Source organism: Danio rerio, chromosome 1 (genome assembly GCF_052040795.2).
Source record: "Danio rerio strain M-AB ecotype USA chromosome 1, GRCz13ab, whole genome shotgun sequence".
Lineage (NCBI taxonomy): Eukaryota > Metazoa > Chordata > Actinopteri > Cypriniformes > Danionidae > Danio > Danio rerio.
This window is the reverse complement of record NC_141021.1, coordinates 23,202,501-23,219,123: the sequence shown is the minus strand read 5'-3', so window position 1 is coordinate 23,219,123 and position 16,623 is coordinate 23,202,501. Positions and strand designations below refer to the sequence as shown.

The following is a 16,623-nucleotide window of genomic DNA, read 5'->3' as shown; positions in this document are numbered from 1 at the left end:
AAATGATTCAAGGATAATCTAATTCAGGAGGTAGATAGATTACATTTCATTCAATTATATTTCATGTAACGTTAGGTGTCAAATTCAAATGGCTGTTTACGTTGAAATAAGCAATGCTTATGTATGTATGAGAGTATATTGCCATGAAACCTGACCTGGAATTATAAACTTACGTAGTAACACGGCAGAAACTCTTCTGTATCGTTATTTCTTTTCTATTCAGTTATAAAGGCGATTGATTTGGGGAAACAAAACACTTCATGGATCACGATCAAAAGGACTTTTACCGTATAACCGTAACCGGAAACAGGAACTCGTCTGACACCAAGGGGGAAATTCAAATTTTAAAACATGTTCAAATGAATTGTTTTGGTAGTCCAAGTTGTAATTTTATCGCATTGAAAACATTCGAATTTTTTAAGTAACAACGTAACCGATTGTCTGTTTTCATTCTTAAATTGTACATTATTTGTTGTTTTGAGCTCTTTTTTTATCGGCGTTTTAAAGACCATTATTGGAGCACAGTTGGTAAGTCTGTTATTAAAACATATCAGTCAAAACAAACCCTTTTCATAAATCTGTACTGCGTGTACATCAGGTAATTTAATGACTAATGATAGTTCTACCCAGTTCCATTTAAAAAATATATTTTTTGTGTGATATACTGATTTATACGTCGCTTTTTGTGCGACTGTTTGATCTAACGTTAGAAACGTTACAGTTTTAGGAAGAGAAGATGATAGAAATCATTTATTTAGTTGAATGTTGAACATAAAGTTTAGGTTTTGTGCTTGAAACTTTACTTTTGTGTGCCGTTGTTATGATCACCGACATTGCAAACGACGTGAGGCTTTCTAACAAGCATAAAACGTCCTAACTCACTGTTTTAAAATTTGTTATTTTATCATTAAAGCAGTTAAGTTACATTACATGTTGCATATACTGCAAGAATAGCTTCCTTAATTCTCTAGACCCGTGGAGTTTATGTTCAAAACAAACATATGCCGATGAAAGTTGGTAGCCTGTGAAATGTACTTATGTGGATTTTTCAAAGCTGATTTTCTTTGTTCTTATATTTTTATTTGCAAGTAAATTATATATAAATGACTTAAACTGATGCTCCACAGATTTATTTTTAAATTTTGAAGTGTTGCTAACATACAGTGGTAATGTTGTCTCTTAAAACAATTTATTTCAAAATATTTATTATTTTGAAAATGATATATTATATCAATTATATCATATACGTATTATAAGTAGTTCATCTAGATAAGTTCAGGCTAAGAAACAAACTCAGAAACTAAGAAAGAAGTGTCTCACCTGTGGGATATTGACAGTTAGGAGCTTTTAAACATATCTCATGTTAATATGTTTAAAAAGCATGCTGTTTCTGATGCAGGTGTATGTGTATTCAGTATGCCAGTAGACAGCACTTCTGAACTCCTCAAGCACTATGAGGTTTATGAAACCATTGGCTCAGGTAATGTCCCTCAATTGTTTATTTATATATAGAATATATAATTTATATATAGAGAGAATTTCAATAAAGAGTACAATTAAATTCCACTCTAATCCACAGGTGGGTTTGCCAAGGTCAAACTTGGCAGACACAAACTGACAGGAGAGAAAGTAGCCATCAAAATAATGGAGAAAAAAGATCTTGGGGTTTGTTATTCATTTTAAATGCCTTTACCATGAATCACAACATTTGAATGAGTACCTTAATAATTACGAAGGAAGTTATTTCTGAATTTATTCCTGATATTGAGATTTAATTTACTTTTGAAATTCAGAATAGTGTCTTTCAAGTGTTTATGTTACTAGGATGATCTGCCCAGAGTAAAGATAGAGATTGAGGCAATGAAGAACCTCAGTCATCAACATGTATGTCGTCTCTACCATGTCATTGAGACCACAAGCAAAATCTACATGGTGCTTGAGGTATGCTTTGCTGAATGTGGTTCTGATGTTTAAGGAATACCTATTAATCTTCATATGTTTAACTGCATGTATCTTGACAATCTTTCAGTACTGTCCTGGAGGAGAACTCTTTGATTACATCATTGCTAAAGATCGGTTATCAGAGGAAGAGACCCGAGTGTTTTTTCGCCAGATCATCTCTGCGTTGGCCTATGTTCATAGCCAAGGTTATGCCCATCGAGACCTCAAACCTGTGAGTTTGTCTTTGAAAAAGGGTTGTCGACTCTGAATTAAAAATTGCCTTCACTATCTAGACAGGTGCCGGTATTGTGAGTACTGCACTAAAATATATTCTTTTTAAATGTCTGGGTAAAAAACCAACAACCTTTTTCCACTTTGACCACAAAATATTTTATTTTGAGAAACATTTAAAATATTTTGGATCTGTAAACATGTCAGCCTAAATAATTCAAGTCAATCATTGATTTCTGCTGTTGTCATTTGTTTCAAATTTGTTGAAATTTGTTTCTGCTGTTGTCATTTGTTTCAAAAACAGATTTCTTTACCATTTAAAATGGAATCTTTGGATATCTTTTCTGCTGCAGATACTGTTCTCATAAAAAAATTGAAACGTAAATAAAAACAATCTTACACATACCTTAGGAATGGTATAGCAGAAAAATTTGGCGGTGTTAAAACCCTGAGTTTTCCAAACTGCAGTATACCTTAAACATGGTTATCGTCCCATGCCCATCACTATCATGTCTGTCCTGACTATAATATAATGTTGTTTCTTCTATGCAACCTAAAAGAAGATACTTTGAAAAATGTCAGGAATTAAACTGTTTCTGTTCACACTTCTAACTCTAGGGATTAAATTCAATAACAAAAAAATTTCTAAACTTTTTTTTTTTTTTTTTACAATATTTATCGATATCAATATTAGATTTTTTTTGTTTTTATAATTTTGGGCCTTTTTTTTTTGAAAGGAGCGTTATATATTTTCTCAGACCCAGTGTGTTACAACATATCTAGTATTATTTTAATTACATAAATATTATTACAATTAACTAAAATATCAACATAAAAGTGTAAAAATTCGTACAATTTCTTAACCCTAATCTGGCAGATTTTCCAAGCCAGCTTCAGCGTTCTGCATATTGTTTAAAAACTATTTAGAGCAGCAGTGTTGAAAGATTCACAATGGCCACCTTAAAGTTGTCAAAAAAAACTGGCACTTTTTTATTAACCATTTCCTTTTTTTTATGTGAACATACAAATTAAGGGAGACAAATCAAGTACAAATAAATGCCAACTAAACAGCCAGATGTGCTTGTAAGAGAGATTGTAAATGACTGAAAGTGCTGTCAAATGATTAATCTCACATAAGATAAAAGTTTGTATTTACACAATATATACATGCGTACTGTGTAAATTTATTTATATGTGTATATGCATACACACACAAATACTGCTCATGAAATGCAAAAATATACAAAATATATTTATATATAATTTTTTAAAAATGTGTAATTATGAACTCTTATTTGGATGCAAATTTTATTATTTAAGTTTTTGGAAATTATTATTATTACATTAACGGTGTTTTCTTGTCACATCTGCTCTTATTGATTTTATAGGAAAACTTGCTGATCGATGAAGATCATAACCTAAAACTCATTGATTTTGGCCTGTGTGCCAAGCCAAAGGTTTGTATCTTTTTTGTGTTAATTATGTCCATTTTCTTTTAAAGTCATTCTTATTTATTTAGACATTTGCATAGGACCGATGTTTTAACAAAGCTTTAAATTAATAAATAAGAATAAACATGATTGGTAACAATTCCATTTCAGATGTAAAACAGATGTACAGAATAAAGCAGTGTACTCATCTTTGATTTTTTTGATTTAGGGTGGTTTGGGTTTTGAATTGCTGACATGTTGTGGCAGTCCTGCATACGCAGCTCCAGAGCTCATTCAGGGCAAGGCTTACATCGGCTCTGAGGTCAGTGTGCCGTGTGTGTTTAATATCCAATATATTTCACTAATTAAAGGGATTAGGGTCGTTTGAGCCTTGATATCACAACCTGTACATCTGCAATAGTCACATTGCCAGAAATGCAATGTTGAGTTGGGATTATTGATGACCAGAAATCACAGGTCAAAACACACAAGATTTGAGGAAACACTGCAGAATTGAACTGTAAATGAGTGAAAGTTTATCATCTGCATGTGTTTTTAGGGTCTGTGAATGTGTGAGCATTTGAAGAGTTTAAAACATCGTAGTAGTGCATAAGGAAGTTTTATAAAGATTAATTTTATTCAATTATTTGTATGCTGAAAACTATACAGTGGTGTTTTACATTTAATTATTTATTTTTTGTATGTTTTTGCTGTCTCAAAATCTTGTCTACAAACATTGAATTTGACAATTTTAGACAAAGGAGAAGAGTGTCAAAATGTCATTAATGCAACAAAAACCAAGCTTTTAAACATATTCTTATGGAATACCCTATTTTTAATGTTATCAGACAACAATTTTTTATCTGGAGAGACATTAAATGAAATATTTTAAAATGTCAATCCTTCTTAAATGATAAAAAAAATATCAAAATTAAACCTTAGATTTTTTTTTAGACTTTTTTTTTAAAGAAATTTTAGAATTATCTTATAAATTTATATCATATATTTATATCATAATTATATTATATATTGTATTACACGCACACTCAATCAGTAATCTCATGTTCTAACAAAAACAGTTTATTAGGTGATGGTTATGATTTCTGTTTGGTATCAGTGTTTTCTCCAAGCTTTCAGTGATATTCTGGGAAATTTCTCTTTCTCTCTCTAATATTAGCAGAACACTTCTTTTTGAGTTTATATTTATTGCTGTTAATGACTTTTAATTGTTAGAATATTTTTATAATTATAGATAAGTGTTATTTATAAAATGTTGTAAATTTGATCTTTTTTTGTCATGACATAGCCATAGAAGCTGGTATGGCAATAAACTCAATTCTCTCTCTTCCTGTACCTGAATACTGTTGCTCTCTCCACAAAGCCATAAAGCACAGTTTATTTCATTTAATATTTGCTCTATTGTGATTATTAATGACTGTGGTTTATGTATATAATAAATTACATAAAATATATATTTATATTTAACTCCCCTACAAAATCATCCAAAGTAATGACCTAGACCTATTTAAGTAATTATGTCACAATATATATTGCAGAGAAGAAAATATATCGCAATGTAAATTTTTTCCAATATCTTGCAGCCCTAAATAAGGTGCATCCCAAGTCACGTACTTATACACTCTTCTACACCAGTTTTGAAGTATAAATAGTGTAAGTAGTGTATTCACACTGAAAATGAAAAAATAAAGGCTTTTTAAATAAATGGATGAAGAGAAATGAAAGAAGTATGGAATGTTGAACACTTAATACTCCGAACGGTCTCATCCTTGCTTATTTAGCAGAAGGGGAGGACTTTACAGGTGCTGATGTTGTATAACTTTATTTATTTTGGATTGTACAAGCAAAATACTCTTTAGTAGGTCATTATACCGCGTCCTGATAGTGATTGTAGTTGTACAGTTTGAATGGTACTATTTGGTTATTTATTTAACTAATACTGCAACTGTTAAAATTTGTACTGGTAAAATAATGTTCCATTTGGGACAACACCAAACTTAAACACTATGGTTGAGTGTGTAAGTGTATAATGTGTCATTTGGGACGCAACTATAGTTCACCCAAAATTAAAAATTTTCTGCCATCATTTACTCACCCCTCACTTGTTCCAAACCGGATTGAGTTCATTTTTCTGTTGAACATAAAAATTGTAGTTGTTTTGAAAAATTTTGAAAACTGGTAATCGTTGACTTTCATAATATTTGTTTTTGCTTGCATGAATGTCAATTATTATTATTTGTTAGCTTTCTTCGGAATATTGTTTGTTTTCGACAGAAAAAATATCTCATAAAGCTTTGTAACCACTTTAGGATGAGCAAATTGTGAGAATTGTTCTTTTTGGGTCCCTTTAAGTCAATTGTTAATTTGTCAATATATTTGCCTAATAAAGCATGTTCATGTATTGGGATCTCATCGATTGTGTGTGTGTTTCAGGCTGATGTTTGGAGTATGGGTGTATTGCTTTATGCACTACTGTGTGGTTTTCTACCATTTGATGATGACAATTGTATGGTTCTCTATAGAAAAATCACAGTAAGTCTATTCATGCTGCATAACTTGTGAGTAGCATTTAAACACAATACACATTTTGTTGATCCACACATTTCTTAGCTTACTGGAATAAAAAAAAAGTTGTCTTGTGTAAATGTGTGATCGTATGTCATATAAAATTGGCTTGTGTTTTGACAGAGAGGCAAATACAGCAACCCACACTGGCTTTCGCCTTCTAGTATTCTGCTTCTAAACCAAATGATGCAGGTAGTGTGTATGGTTTGTGTGTTTTTTTGTGTGTGTTTGACGTGTTTTATAAAGCAATGACAGTTTATTTTGTTCTCCTGCAGGTGGACCCAAAGAGGCGTTTGACAGTGAAACATTTGCTTGATCACCCATGGGTTATGAGGGGCTACAGCACACCAGTGGAGTGGCACAGTAAATATCCAGTAAGATCAGCTCTATTTACATGCTTATAGTCACATCATATGCTTCCATGACTCCAGTAGTGGAAGTGGGCTTTTGAGCCTAATGGCACAATATGTAAGATGACTTTCATCAAAATATGCAAACCATATTGAAGTATATACTTGTAAAATCTCAAATGCTTTAAGGAATATTTAATTCCAGATAAATAATTTTTACTTTTAACAATATATATTTTTATTTTAAATGTTACGCACTCGATGTCTGTTTGGTTAGTAGACTACACAGAGCAGCTTTATAACAGAACCCTTAAATGTTTGTATCGTGAAAAAACAGCGCTGCTTCTTTCCTATGGGATCATGACCAGAAGAACTGTCTGAGGTTAACTGTGGAATAATAAAAGCTGTGCTGCTTTTGTGTCTTATCAGCAATTGCTTCAGCGCACTCGTTTCAATTTGACAGCTTTCACCCTTACTCTGCTTCACACTTCCACGATAATAAGTCTTGAATACTTTAGTTCATGCATGAACATGATTTCTCCAGTAGTACTTTAGAATGTAATATAGAGCACAAGTTCCATTATCTCACACCAAACAATGTCTTTGTTTGTTGTGAATATGTGGCGAAAATTACATGTTGTGCCTTCAAAAACTGTTATGATAATATAGTGGTTACTTAATAAATTCTATCTGCTTTAGTTGTTGTAATGAATCTGCATGTCTTCAGTATTTTAGGTCCAATAGATTTAATATAATATAGTCTTCCATTTAAACAAAAATGACGCATTTGTTTTTCAGCAGAGCTTATTGCTTCTTCATAGATGCACATTCATAATGTATTTTAATCATATCTTAGCTTAGCTTTCTTAGCTTGTGTGTTGTTCAATTAATTATAGCATGTGTTTCTTTTTAGTTGGGTCATATAGATGAAGACTGCATCACAGAAATGGCGGTGACTTTCAAACAGTCCAAACAACGAACTATCCAGCTTGTGTCTGAGGTAGAGGAATTTAATATTATTGATGAATTCTAGTTTCCCAGTGATTATTTGTGGCTGGAAGGGCATCCGCTGCGTGAAAGCATATGCTGGATAAGTTGGCGGTTCATTCCGCTGTGGCGACCCCAGGTTAATAAAGGGACTAAGCCAAAAAGAAAACGAATGAATGATGAATTCTAATCAGTGGTATATTTATTATTAACAAAATGTATGTTTTTTTTAAGGAATTCAATTTCCAAAATGCATTTATTGGGGCAAAAATACAGTGAATACTGTAAAATATGGTTACATTTCAAAATATCTTTTTTCTTTAAATATGCTTTAATAGGGTTTCTGCAGATGCTAATCTTACCTTTGTATTTAGCAGACACACTTGTCAAAAGCATCCTACAGTAAGAGAAGGCAGCAAGTAATTCATAATTAAAAAGCATAAAATGTTAAAATACACAGTTTATAAATCTGCTAGAAAAATACAAACAAGAGTAGGTAGGGAATAAGGCTCACATAAATGTTTTTTTATACGCATTATTAAATGAATATAAAGAATGAATATCTTTGTTTGTGTGGCATATAAATTACTTTTTATATGTTGTTTCTTAACCACAAACATACTTTGAATTAAAGTCTTAAAATTACAGTACTTTTTATGACACCTGCAGAAATCCTATTATAATTAGATGTATTTCCATGATGCTATTACTCCAAATAGTTTATATCCTGTCATTATTAATGCTGAAACTCCTCAGATTTAGTATTAAATAGTATTAAAGGATTTATTTTTATTAGTGGTGTAGTTTGAGCGTTTGAATAGTAACTGCTTCCTCTTGACATGAATTAATAACAATGACCACTAGATGTCAGTAGATGCCAGTTTATCATTCTGCTTTTAACTGTGGGCCCTTATTCATATATAAGTGTACACCCTTATAACTATTAAGAATATTACACATCAATCACTTACAACAAGTAAAATGTTTGCTTTGTGTGTTTCCTCAGTGGAAGTATGATCAAATAACAGCAACCTACCTTTTACTGCTGGCTAAGAAGCGTCAAGGCCGTCCTGTGCGTCTAAGAGCTGAATGCCCTGTGATTGACATTGTGTGTTCTCCTTTACAAGATATGCAAGTGAGTTTAGTGTTATGTTTAGTGACATTATGAGTGCATAATGTACTTATAGTCAAGTCATGTTTGTTTCTATAGTGTTTTACTTAGTGCAAATCGTCAAAGCAGCTTTACAAAAAAAAAACACTATAATTGAAAATCATTTCTAAAGTTTCTGCTAGGGAGGAGGAAATAAATATCAAATGACCCAGTGAATTATAAGTATGTTTTCTCATCTTGTGCAGCAAAAGTTCTACAGTCATTTTGAGACAATATACAGTTGAAGGCTAATTTATTAGACATTTGAATTCTTTTTAAAATATTTCCAGGTGTGTCTTAATGGAGAGAAGTTTTTTTGCAACCTATTTATAAGCATAATAGTTTAAATAACAACTTTTTTGTCTTTGCTATGAAGACAGCGCATACTATTTTAGTAGATATTTTGCAGGAAGATATTAGTCTTCAGCTTAAAGTGCAATTTAAAGGCTTAACTAGGCAAGTTAGGATAATAAGCTAATCTTTTATATATATATATATATATATATATATATATATATATATATATATATATATATATATATATATATATATATATATAAGCTTGTACTGTAGCCAATCAAAAATAGTCACTTAGGTCTAATAATATTGACCTTTTAGATATCTTTTTAAAAATGTTATGTCATTTTAATTAAACTAAAAGAATTACAACTCTCCATAAGAATAAAAATGGAAATACTGTGAAAAATGTCTTTGCTCTGTTTAACATAAATTGAGAAATAGTTTAAAGAAAAATAATTAATTTCACAGAGGGGCTAATAGTTTTGTTTTCATCTGTATACAATACCCATACCCACTGGCATGGGTTTTTGTTTAATAATTTATAGAACATAAAAAGTGAAATACATCTAGTTAAATGCACAAATTATTGGACTTTGACATCACTATAGTTTCATGAATTATTAATATAATCTTAAACCAGATTATTGCTTTGCATTATCTGTGTAGTTATCACTGTGTTGATGTACATGTTCAGTAAATGGATGGAAATAGAGAACAGACTTTGGGGAAAAAGCAGACTCCTGCTTTTTACTATAGCTCAGTTGATGCAGTATTTTTAAAGTCACACACAAGAGTGACAGATTTGTTCAATTATTAATAATAGTCATGTTTTGCTTGATGTATAGTGTGGAGTGGCTTCTAGCTGTATGTTTTTGTGTATCTGTGTGCCAGCTGAAGAAGAGTCTACGCTTCACTGAGGATGATGATGGTGTTCACCCAGTGGTGCTCGGCTCTATGGTCTTTCCCCCTGATTGCTACGATGACGAGAATCCCTGGACCCCTCTCACACCCAAGAACACACATACCACAAACACTCCACGCATGGTTAGCCTCCATCTTCTCTTTATTTGTCCGCTCTTCCCTCTTGTCCACTGCTGCTTATACAGCCAAAGTCTGCCGCCTTCTTTTTATACATTTAGCTTCTGGGATTTTTCTCCACACTTTCCTTGTCTACATCTTGCTTTGGGAAATAGTTTATTACTATAATTTAGAATAGTGTTGTAGTGAAAGCAAATTAATGTGCAGTTTCACATAAAATAATCATCTTATTTTGTTTATCTTGTTAACAACTGGATTAAGTTTGGCGAGTAGAGCCACATAATTAATCCAAGGTATCCACGGAGTCTTAAAGAGTCTTAAAAACTCTTAAATCTCAAAAGCTAAATTTTAGGCCTTAAAGTCTTAAATCTACTGAAATACTGTGCTGTATGTCTTAAATCTTTTTTTTAGCAGGTAATTATTTACTTTGGTCATGTATAGCTACCCAATCTGGCTATTAACACCCATACAATCACCAACAATCCCATCTTTTTATTTAAAAACAGGATTTAATTACTTTCCATATCGTAACATTTGTTTAAAAGTTCTCAATTTATTTACTGCTGAGGATACTGATCTGACTTATATTTTGTATTACTATTGTTTTATTAAATGTATTTCATTATAATAATTTTTTGAATATTTTCCAACTGGGATGTTCTGGGAAAAAAATGCTTAGCATTTAGCCCTGTATAAGTATAAAATTTCATCCATTCATTTAAACTTGGTGAAACCTGCAGAAACCCTGTAATTACAAAATTAAAAATCAGGATCTCGATGGAAACTTCCAACTTTTCAACAGGTTTTCAGCAGCATTCAGGTCTACTTTTGCATTTCCTCTGACCTGGAGCTTTGAGAACAGCATTTTAAGAACTTTTCAGCCACACAATATATTTGTTTCTGTGTTACAAGCTTTCAAATTATTAAAGCACTGGGATAATAGTTTATAGTGTGGTAACAATAGAATGTATCCCATTTTTAAACTAAACTTGTAGCTTCAATTGAAGATTAAATCAAATAACATTATGCCAGTAGGTGGTGACAAGCAACTATTAAAAGATCCATTCGTTAAAAAAACAATAATTTGTTCTGTAATGAAGTTTTTATGATCCATTAAATCACTTTCAAACTGATTTTAAGAACATCATTTACATTAATTAAATGAATTGCTGCAGTTCATAAATTTATCAATTTTATTTTGTAGTTGTATTTTTGAGTAGCACTTTCATTTTGGTCATCTAAAAAAAAAAATTCCGAACAACTTTGACAACTTTGTGTTTGTATTAGCCAAAATCCATTATTATTAATATCCACCAAAAAATATGGACTTACTGCAGAAAGTTTTAATAAAAAAATTTGTGACATCAAATTGTGCGTGCCCTGCAAAAAACCCAAAAGAAACATCTATTTTTTTTTTCTTTTTGCAAATATCTACATCTGGTCTCATTATTGGAGTTGAGAGCGATTCAAAAATGAAAAGGTGCAAATCAAATGTCGTCGAACAATATTGATATTTGAAGCACCAAAACAAACCCAATAGGACTAACCCCATATAATAAATCTTCACTATTATTACTAGACACGCCCCTTTTTGTTTTGAGACTCAAGCTGCTCTGAAATGACTTACTACTATAGTAGATACTACATTTGAATTTGAATTTATAACACGACTGTTAGAAAAACACTATGAGTTCCATATAGTATGAATGGCACTTGGATATACTACATCTGCCTTTTGTCATTATCACATGACTCACCCACACCAGTTATGTCGCATTTATCCCATTCATGAATTTTCTCGCATGTCTTGATGTGATGCACTCTACACAATCTGTTGCCGGGTATTACTGTTTTATAAATACTATGAATTCTGACATACTGCTCCTCTCACATACTATGTATGGTGAAGTATACCATTTCGGATGCTGCGTCAGTCTGACATTGTGGTCAAACAGGTTTAGTGCACCTTTAAAAGGATAGTTCATAACAAAATGAAAGTTATGTCATCATTTACTCACTCTTGACTTGTTCCAAACCTGTTTGAGTAGATTTGTTTATTTGAACGCAATATATAATGTTGAAAACCAGTAACCATTTACATCCATAGTAGAAAACACAAATACTATGGAATCCAATGGCTTTTTTCCTAACATTGTTCTATGTAACCTCTTTTGTCTTCAACAAAACAGACAAAAAATGGTGATTTTTAACGATTAATTTTAAGCTGAGCTATTCCTTTAAGTATATTTGTTTTGTAAAAATGAAAGTTTAATTTTTGAACTTTAAAATGTTGCTAATGAAACTGTTTTCTTCTCACTGTAAGTTTACATTTAGAGAACGCTGACAGGTTGTTAAAAAAAAAAAAAAAAAGCTCCTAAAAAATTCTTAATTCAAAAATGACCTTCATAAAACATGGAGCAAGCCTGGGAAAAAATGTGCACATTCAATGACAAAGTTTATGGTTTACAAATGAACAATTAGCTGATTTTTAAATTAAAAACTCTTTGTAGTAGTAACGCAGAAAACCCTTTATTCACTGACTTCTTTAGAAGCTGTACCCTGAAACAACAGAGAAGTGGAATGAAATGGCTTACTCCCCCGTCATAGAGCACAGCAGACCCTGCCGACAGAAGCCAGAGAGACGTGAGAGAACCAAGGAAAATAAAGAGAACCTGGCAGTGCCAGGCACAGATGGAGATGTTTTTGCTCTGCCAGCGCCGCGAACTCCAACATCCAGCCGAAAGGTCAAATCCAACAGAACTGTAATGACAACACCCAACCACAACAACAACAAGAGCAGTGAAGTAAACAAAGGTGAGGTAAATGATGAATGGAGTAAACATAAGTACCACAAGTGCACTTTTGTATACTTTACTTTAGGTTTTGTTATCCAAATGCATGCATATAAACTGCTTGTGCACTGAATCATATGCTGCTGTTCAAAGTTTGTGGCTGGTGAGAATTTTGTTGCATTTTGATTTTAAATTATATAATATACTATATTATTATAAGAATTGTTAAATGTGAAAGATTATTTCAGTTCAACCATTTCCTATTTTAATGCATTTTAAATTGTAATTTCTGTTGTGGTAGAATTTTGCTCAGTCATAAATGCAGGCTTCAGTGTCAAATGAAAACATTTGTTTAGATTGACATTGTTGTAAATATGAACTGAACCTTAGTTGACTGTGAAACAAAACCATTTATAGTATTTTATAAGTGGTGTCTGCCTGTATTCAGAAAACAAGAAAAGGAAAAGAAAAATTAAGCTGAAAGTAGATTTTAAATTGCTCATTTAGTTCATTTAAATTTCTTTTAAATAATTGGCATATCAGTTCTAAAAATTAAGAGTATTTTACAAAGCATTTTATCATTAAAACCATCTCCCAACTTGATGAAATCAGACGCGTAAGAGGACTCCTACAAACCATCTTAAAATGACCGTTTTGGCAATCTACCTTGGATTGAAAACATTGTTAGAACATTTGACCACAATGAGCTTTTAATAAGTTATTTGCCTTTTATTGCAGGGGTAATCCCAAACCAGTAAGAAAAGATTTTAAATATATTTAGAAATGCATTTCAAAATATATATTAAAAAGGCCAAAAAAAAAATTCACAAATATTTTCTATAAATACAAATTTGGCAGTTTTTAAAAAAAAAAATCCCCATGAGTTAAACAGTTGAGTTTTAACGGAGAGATTGGCGGAATGGGTTAACAACTAAAATGTGAAACACATTTTTCTGGACTGTCCTGTTTTTTAAGATTCCAGATGATTTTTTATAAAATGATTTTTATAAAAAATTAAGGACATTTCCTTATTTAATTTATGTATTCCTTTGTTTGTTGTTTTTAATTATATATATATTAATGAAATGTTATTGCCATGAAAAAGCCTTGGTTGCTGACATAGCATTGAATAAATAAATATATATATTACATTACATTAAAAACTGAACTGTTTTACTGTAGGTAATTTTCAAATTTCCTTTAAGACTTATCTCTATTCTTTAGTTTTTTTTGTCAGCAGCTTTGTGAATAGATTTAAAAAGAAAACCTTTAGCTAAAATGTAGTATAACTATATTACTATTTAGGACAACCCTTGGTGGTAAGATAATTATTATTTTTTTGAATAGGGGCCCTGAGTTTACTGCACGACCTCTATATCCATCCATCCATCCGAGTAATCAAGACACTGAGTGGTGTCAATACTTTGATCATTCCTCCAATAAATTCCTTATATACTCCCTGATAAATTATACAAAGTCCTAAATGCTTCTTATTTTTTGCTTTAGTTCCTCAAAGTAACATAGACACTTAAATTGCATATCTGGAGTTTAAAAAGTGAATGTTTTGTTTGGCTATCATGCATTGTCTAACATCTAGGGTTTGAGTCACTTTGACCAGAGAGTATGTGTAAATGTGTGTGTCTGGGGAAAAGTCTTCATGTCCCAACCAACATTCTCTGTGTCCACCTCGTTACTGTCACACACCACCTCCTGCACTGGACAGGAGCACACTGGGGACGCAGCTTGTATGTGTGTGTGTGTCTGTGTATCAGACAATTCCCGAAGCGTATATACTGACAGGTGTCCATGTCGCTGTTCCCAGTACTGCGGCGATGTGCAGCATGTAGTGACACGTGTTTGTCCTGGGTCTGTGTCTGTGTATGTATGTGCAGGAGCGGGCAGTGCCACTAAAGAAGGGTCCCGCAGGAGAGAGGTGGAACAGCAGCAGAACGGCCAACAAGGAGAACTCAATATATTGGCTTTTAGCCCTGAGCGAAGGTAGAGAACTATGTTTATTTTTGTGAAAAAAGCCTAAATTACACAAGAGCTTAAACAGAGAGGCAGATTGTGGAATTTATTGGTGAAGAGTGTGTAACTGGCCAATTAGAAAAATAAAAGTGATAATGATAATAATAGTTCATAATTAGGATTTTCAATTTTTTGGGATGCAAATTTGTCAACTATATGCTTGAAATGCATTTTTCTATTTATTAATAATTTCTGAATTATTTAATTATTTATTTTTCAACTTGCATTTTATTTATTTGTTGCTTTTTCTGACTTCAGTCAAATAAAAGAAACACTGACACAGCATATGATGAAAAGAGTGTTAAGTAATTTTTTATATGAAAAAATACATTTTAAAATAATATTCAAAAATATATTTATTATACCTTATTTTGAATCATTTTAAATGTACCTTATTTCTGTGATGGTAAAGCTGATTTTTCAACAACCATTACAGCCGATATGGATGAAATTAAAGGTGCAGTAGGTAATCTGCTAAATTTCTCTCTGTTTCAATAATTTCTTTGACACACAGTCCTTCCCCTGCCACCCAAAGCCACGCCTCCTGAAATTACATACGCGCACCGTAAAGTTGACAGTAGACAACCCACTAGATCCTGTCATATATTTTTACAGTACTTTTTATAATACTACAATTCTGAACAAAAACTGTATTATATCTAGCACGTTTTCAGTTAATGTGCAATATTTCATGCATGCAAGGATCTCTGGTCTCACTTTCTCATGCTCTTTGTCCTAAAGCGACGACAGTATGCTTAGTGGTTGGCCGGCATCGTGCAGGAATTACACTTGTTACTAAGCCATACTTGCATGCTATTTCAGACCAGATATTCAGAGTAGCATGGAAAACAGTATAGGGAGTGCGTCATGAGTTGTCATTGTTCATAAATCAACCAATGTGATGTAAAAACCAGCTTGACCTCAGTAAAGCAGGCCAGACAGAATAGCGCTATTTAATGATGTTTTGTTTTTAAGCTAAATAAAAATCTACATTACCGATGCTGTAAAACGTACCTTATGAAATTGAAAATAGTCAAATCAATATTTTGACCGGAAGATTTCAGTGGCTGAAGAACACTTCTGTGCATATAACCCATTCGTAACACAACAAAATATACATCAGCTTTGCGTGACTAAAATAGTTTTAAAACATGACATTACCTGTCTAAAAGAAATACTTCAGCCATGGTGTCATCCTTCCTCCAGGATTTTAAAAAGTTTTGATTCTGCATTTGTTTTTTCTGCTGTCTCTCTCTCTCTCTCTCTCTCTCTCTCTCTCTCTCTCTCTCTCTCTCTCTCTCTCTCTCTCTCTCTCTCTCTCTCTCTCTCTATTGTGTGCACATAAATGCGGATCTGTGTGAACGGGGTGTGCAGATGTACAAATTTACATTTGCTGATGGACACTTTGGGCTACTTATCAGAATTATGGCAATTGTCCGCTATTAAAAAGTGAAGAGAAATTCAACCAGCACAACAAAAAAATGTTTTGAAGACAATCACCTACTGCACCTCTAAGAGATTAATATGAGATATTTTTTAGTTTTATTCGATAAGTTACTGGAGACATTTTTGAACAGTTTAAAATAATAATAATAATTAAAAAAAAAAACATTTTCCCATGTTTTTCAAACAGACTTATTCATTTTTAGATCTAAATACAAATTTCACAACAGTTACGAAATCATTATGTTGTGCAATAACCCTGAAATTTCAATATCATGACAATTATGTTCTGGAAAGAATGAATCATTTTTATTTGAAATGTGGCCTTTATCTTCTCTTTTTCCATAACC

At 32.1% G+C, this 16,623-nt stretch overlaps 1 protein-coding gene across 1 annotated transcript in view; it reads left to right on the top strand.

Annotated features, from left to right (window-relative positions):
* The first annotated feature begins 321 nt into the window (after positions 1 to 321).
* melk (maternal embryonic leucine zipper kinase) overlaps positions 322 to 16,623 on the top strand; it is a 20,810-nt gene continuing 4,508 nt past the window's right edge. Inside the window, 15 exon segments of the mRNA NM_206888.2 lie at positions 322 to 528; positions 1,400 to 1,480; positions 1,580 to 1,665; positions 1,825 to 1,941; positions 2,030 to 2,173; positions 3,561 to 3,629; positions 3,832 to 3,924; positions 6,054 to 6,152; positions 6,309 to 6,377; positions 6,461 to 6,559; positions 7,449 to 7,535; positions 8,529 to 8,657; positions 9,864 to 10,016; positions 12,560 to 12,824; positions 14,695 to 14,800. Coding sequence (NP_996771.2) covers positions 1,417 to 1,480; positions 1,580 to 1,665; positions 1,825 to 1,941; positions 2,030 to 2,173; positions 3,561 to 3,629; positions 3,832 to 3,924; positions 6,054 to 6,152; positions 6,309 to 6,377; positions 6,461 to 6,559; positions 7,449 to 7,535; positions 8,529 to 8,657; positions 9,864 to 10,016; positions 12,560 to 12,824; positions 14,695 to 14,800 — 1,580 coding nt within the window. The 5' untranslated portion in view covers positions 322 to 528; positions 1,400 to 1,416.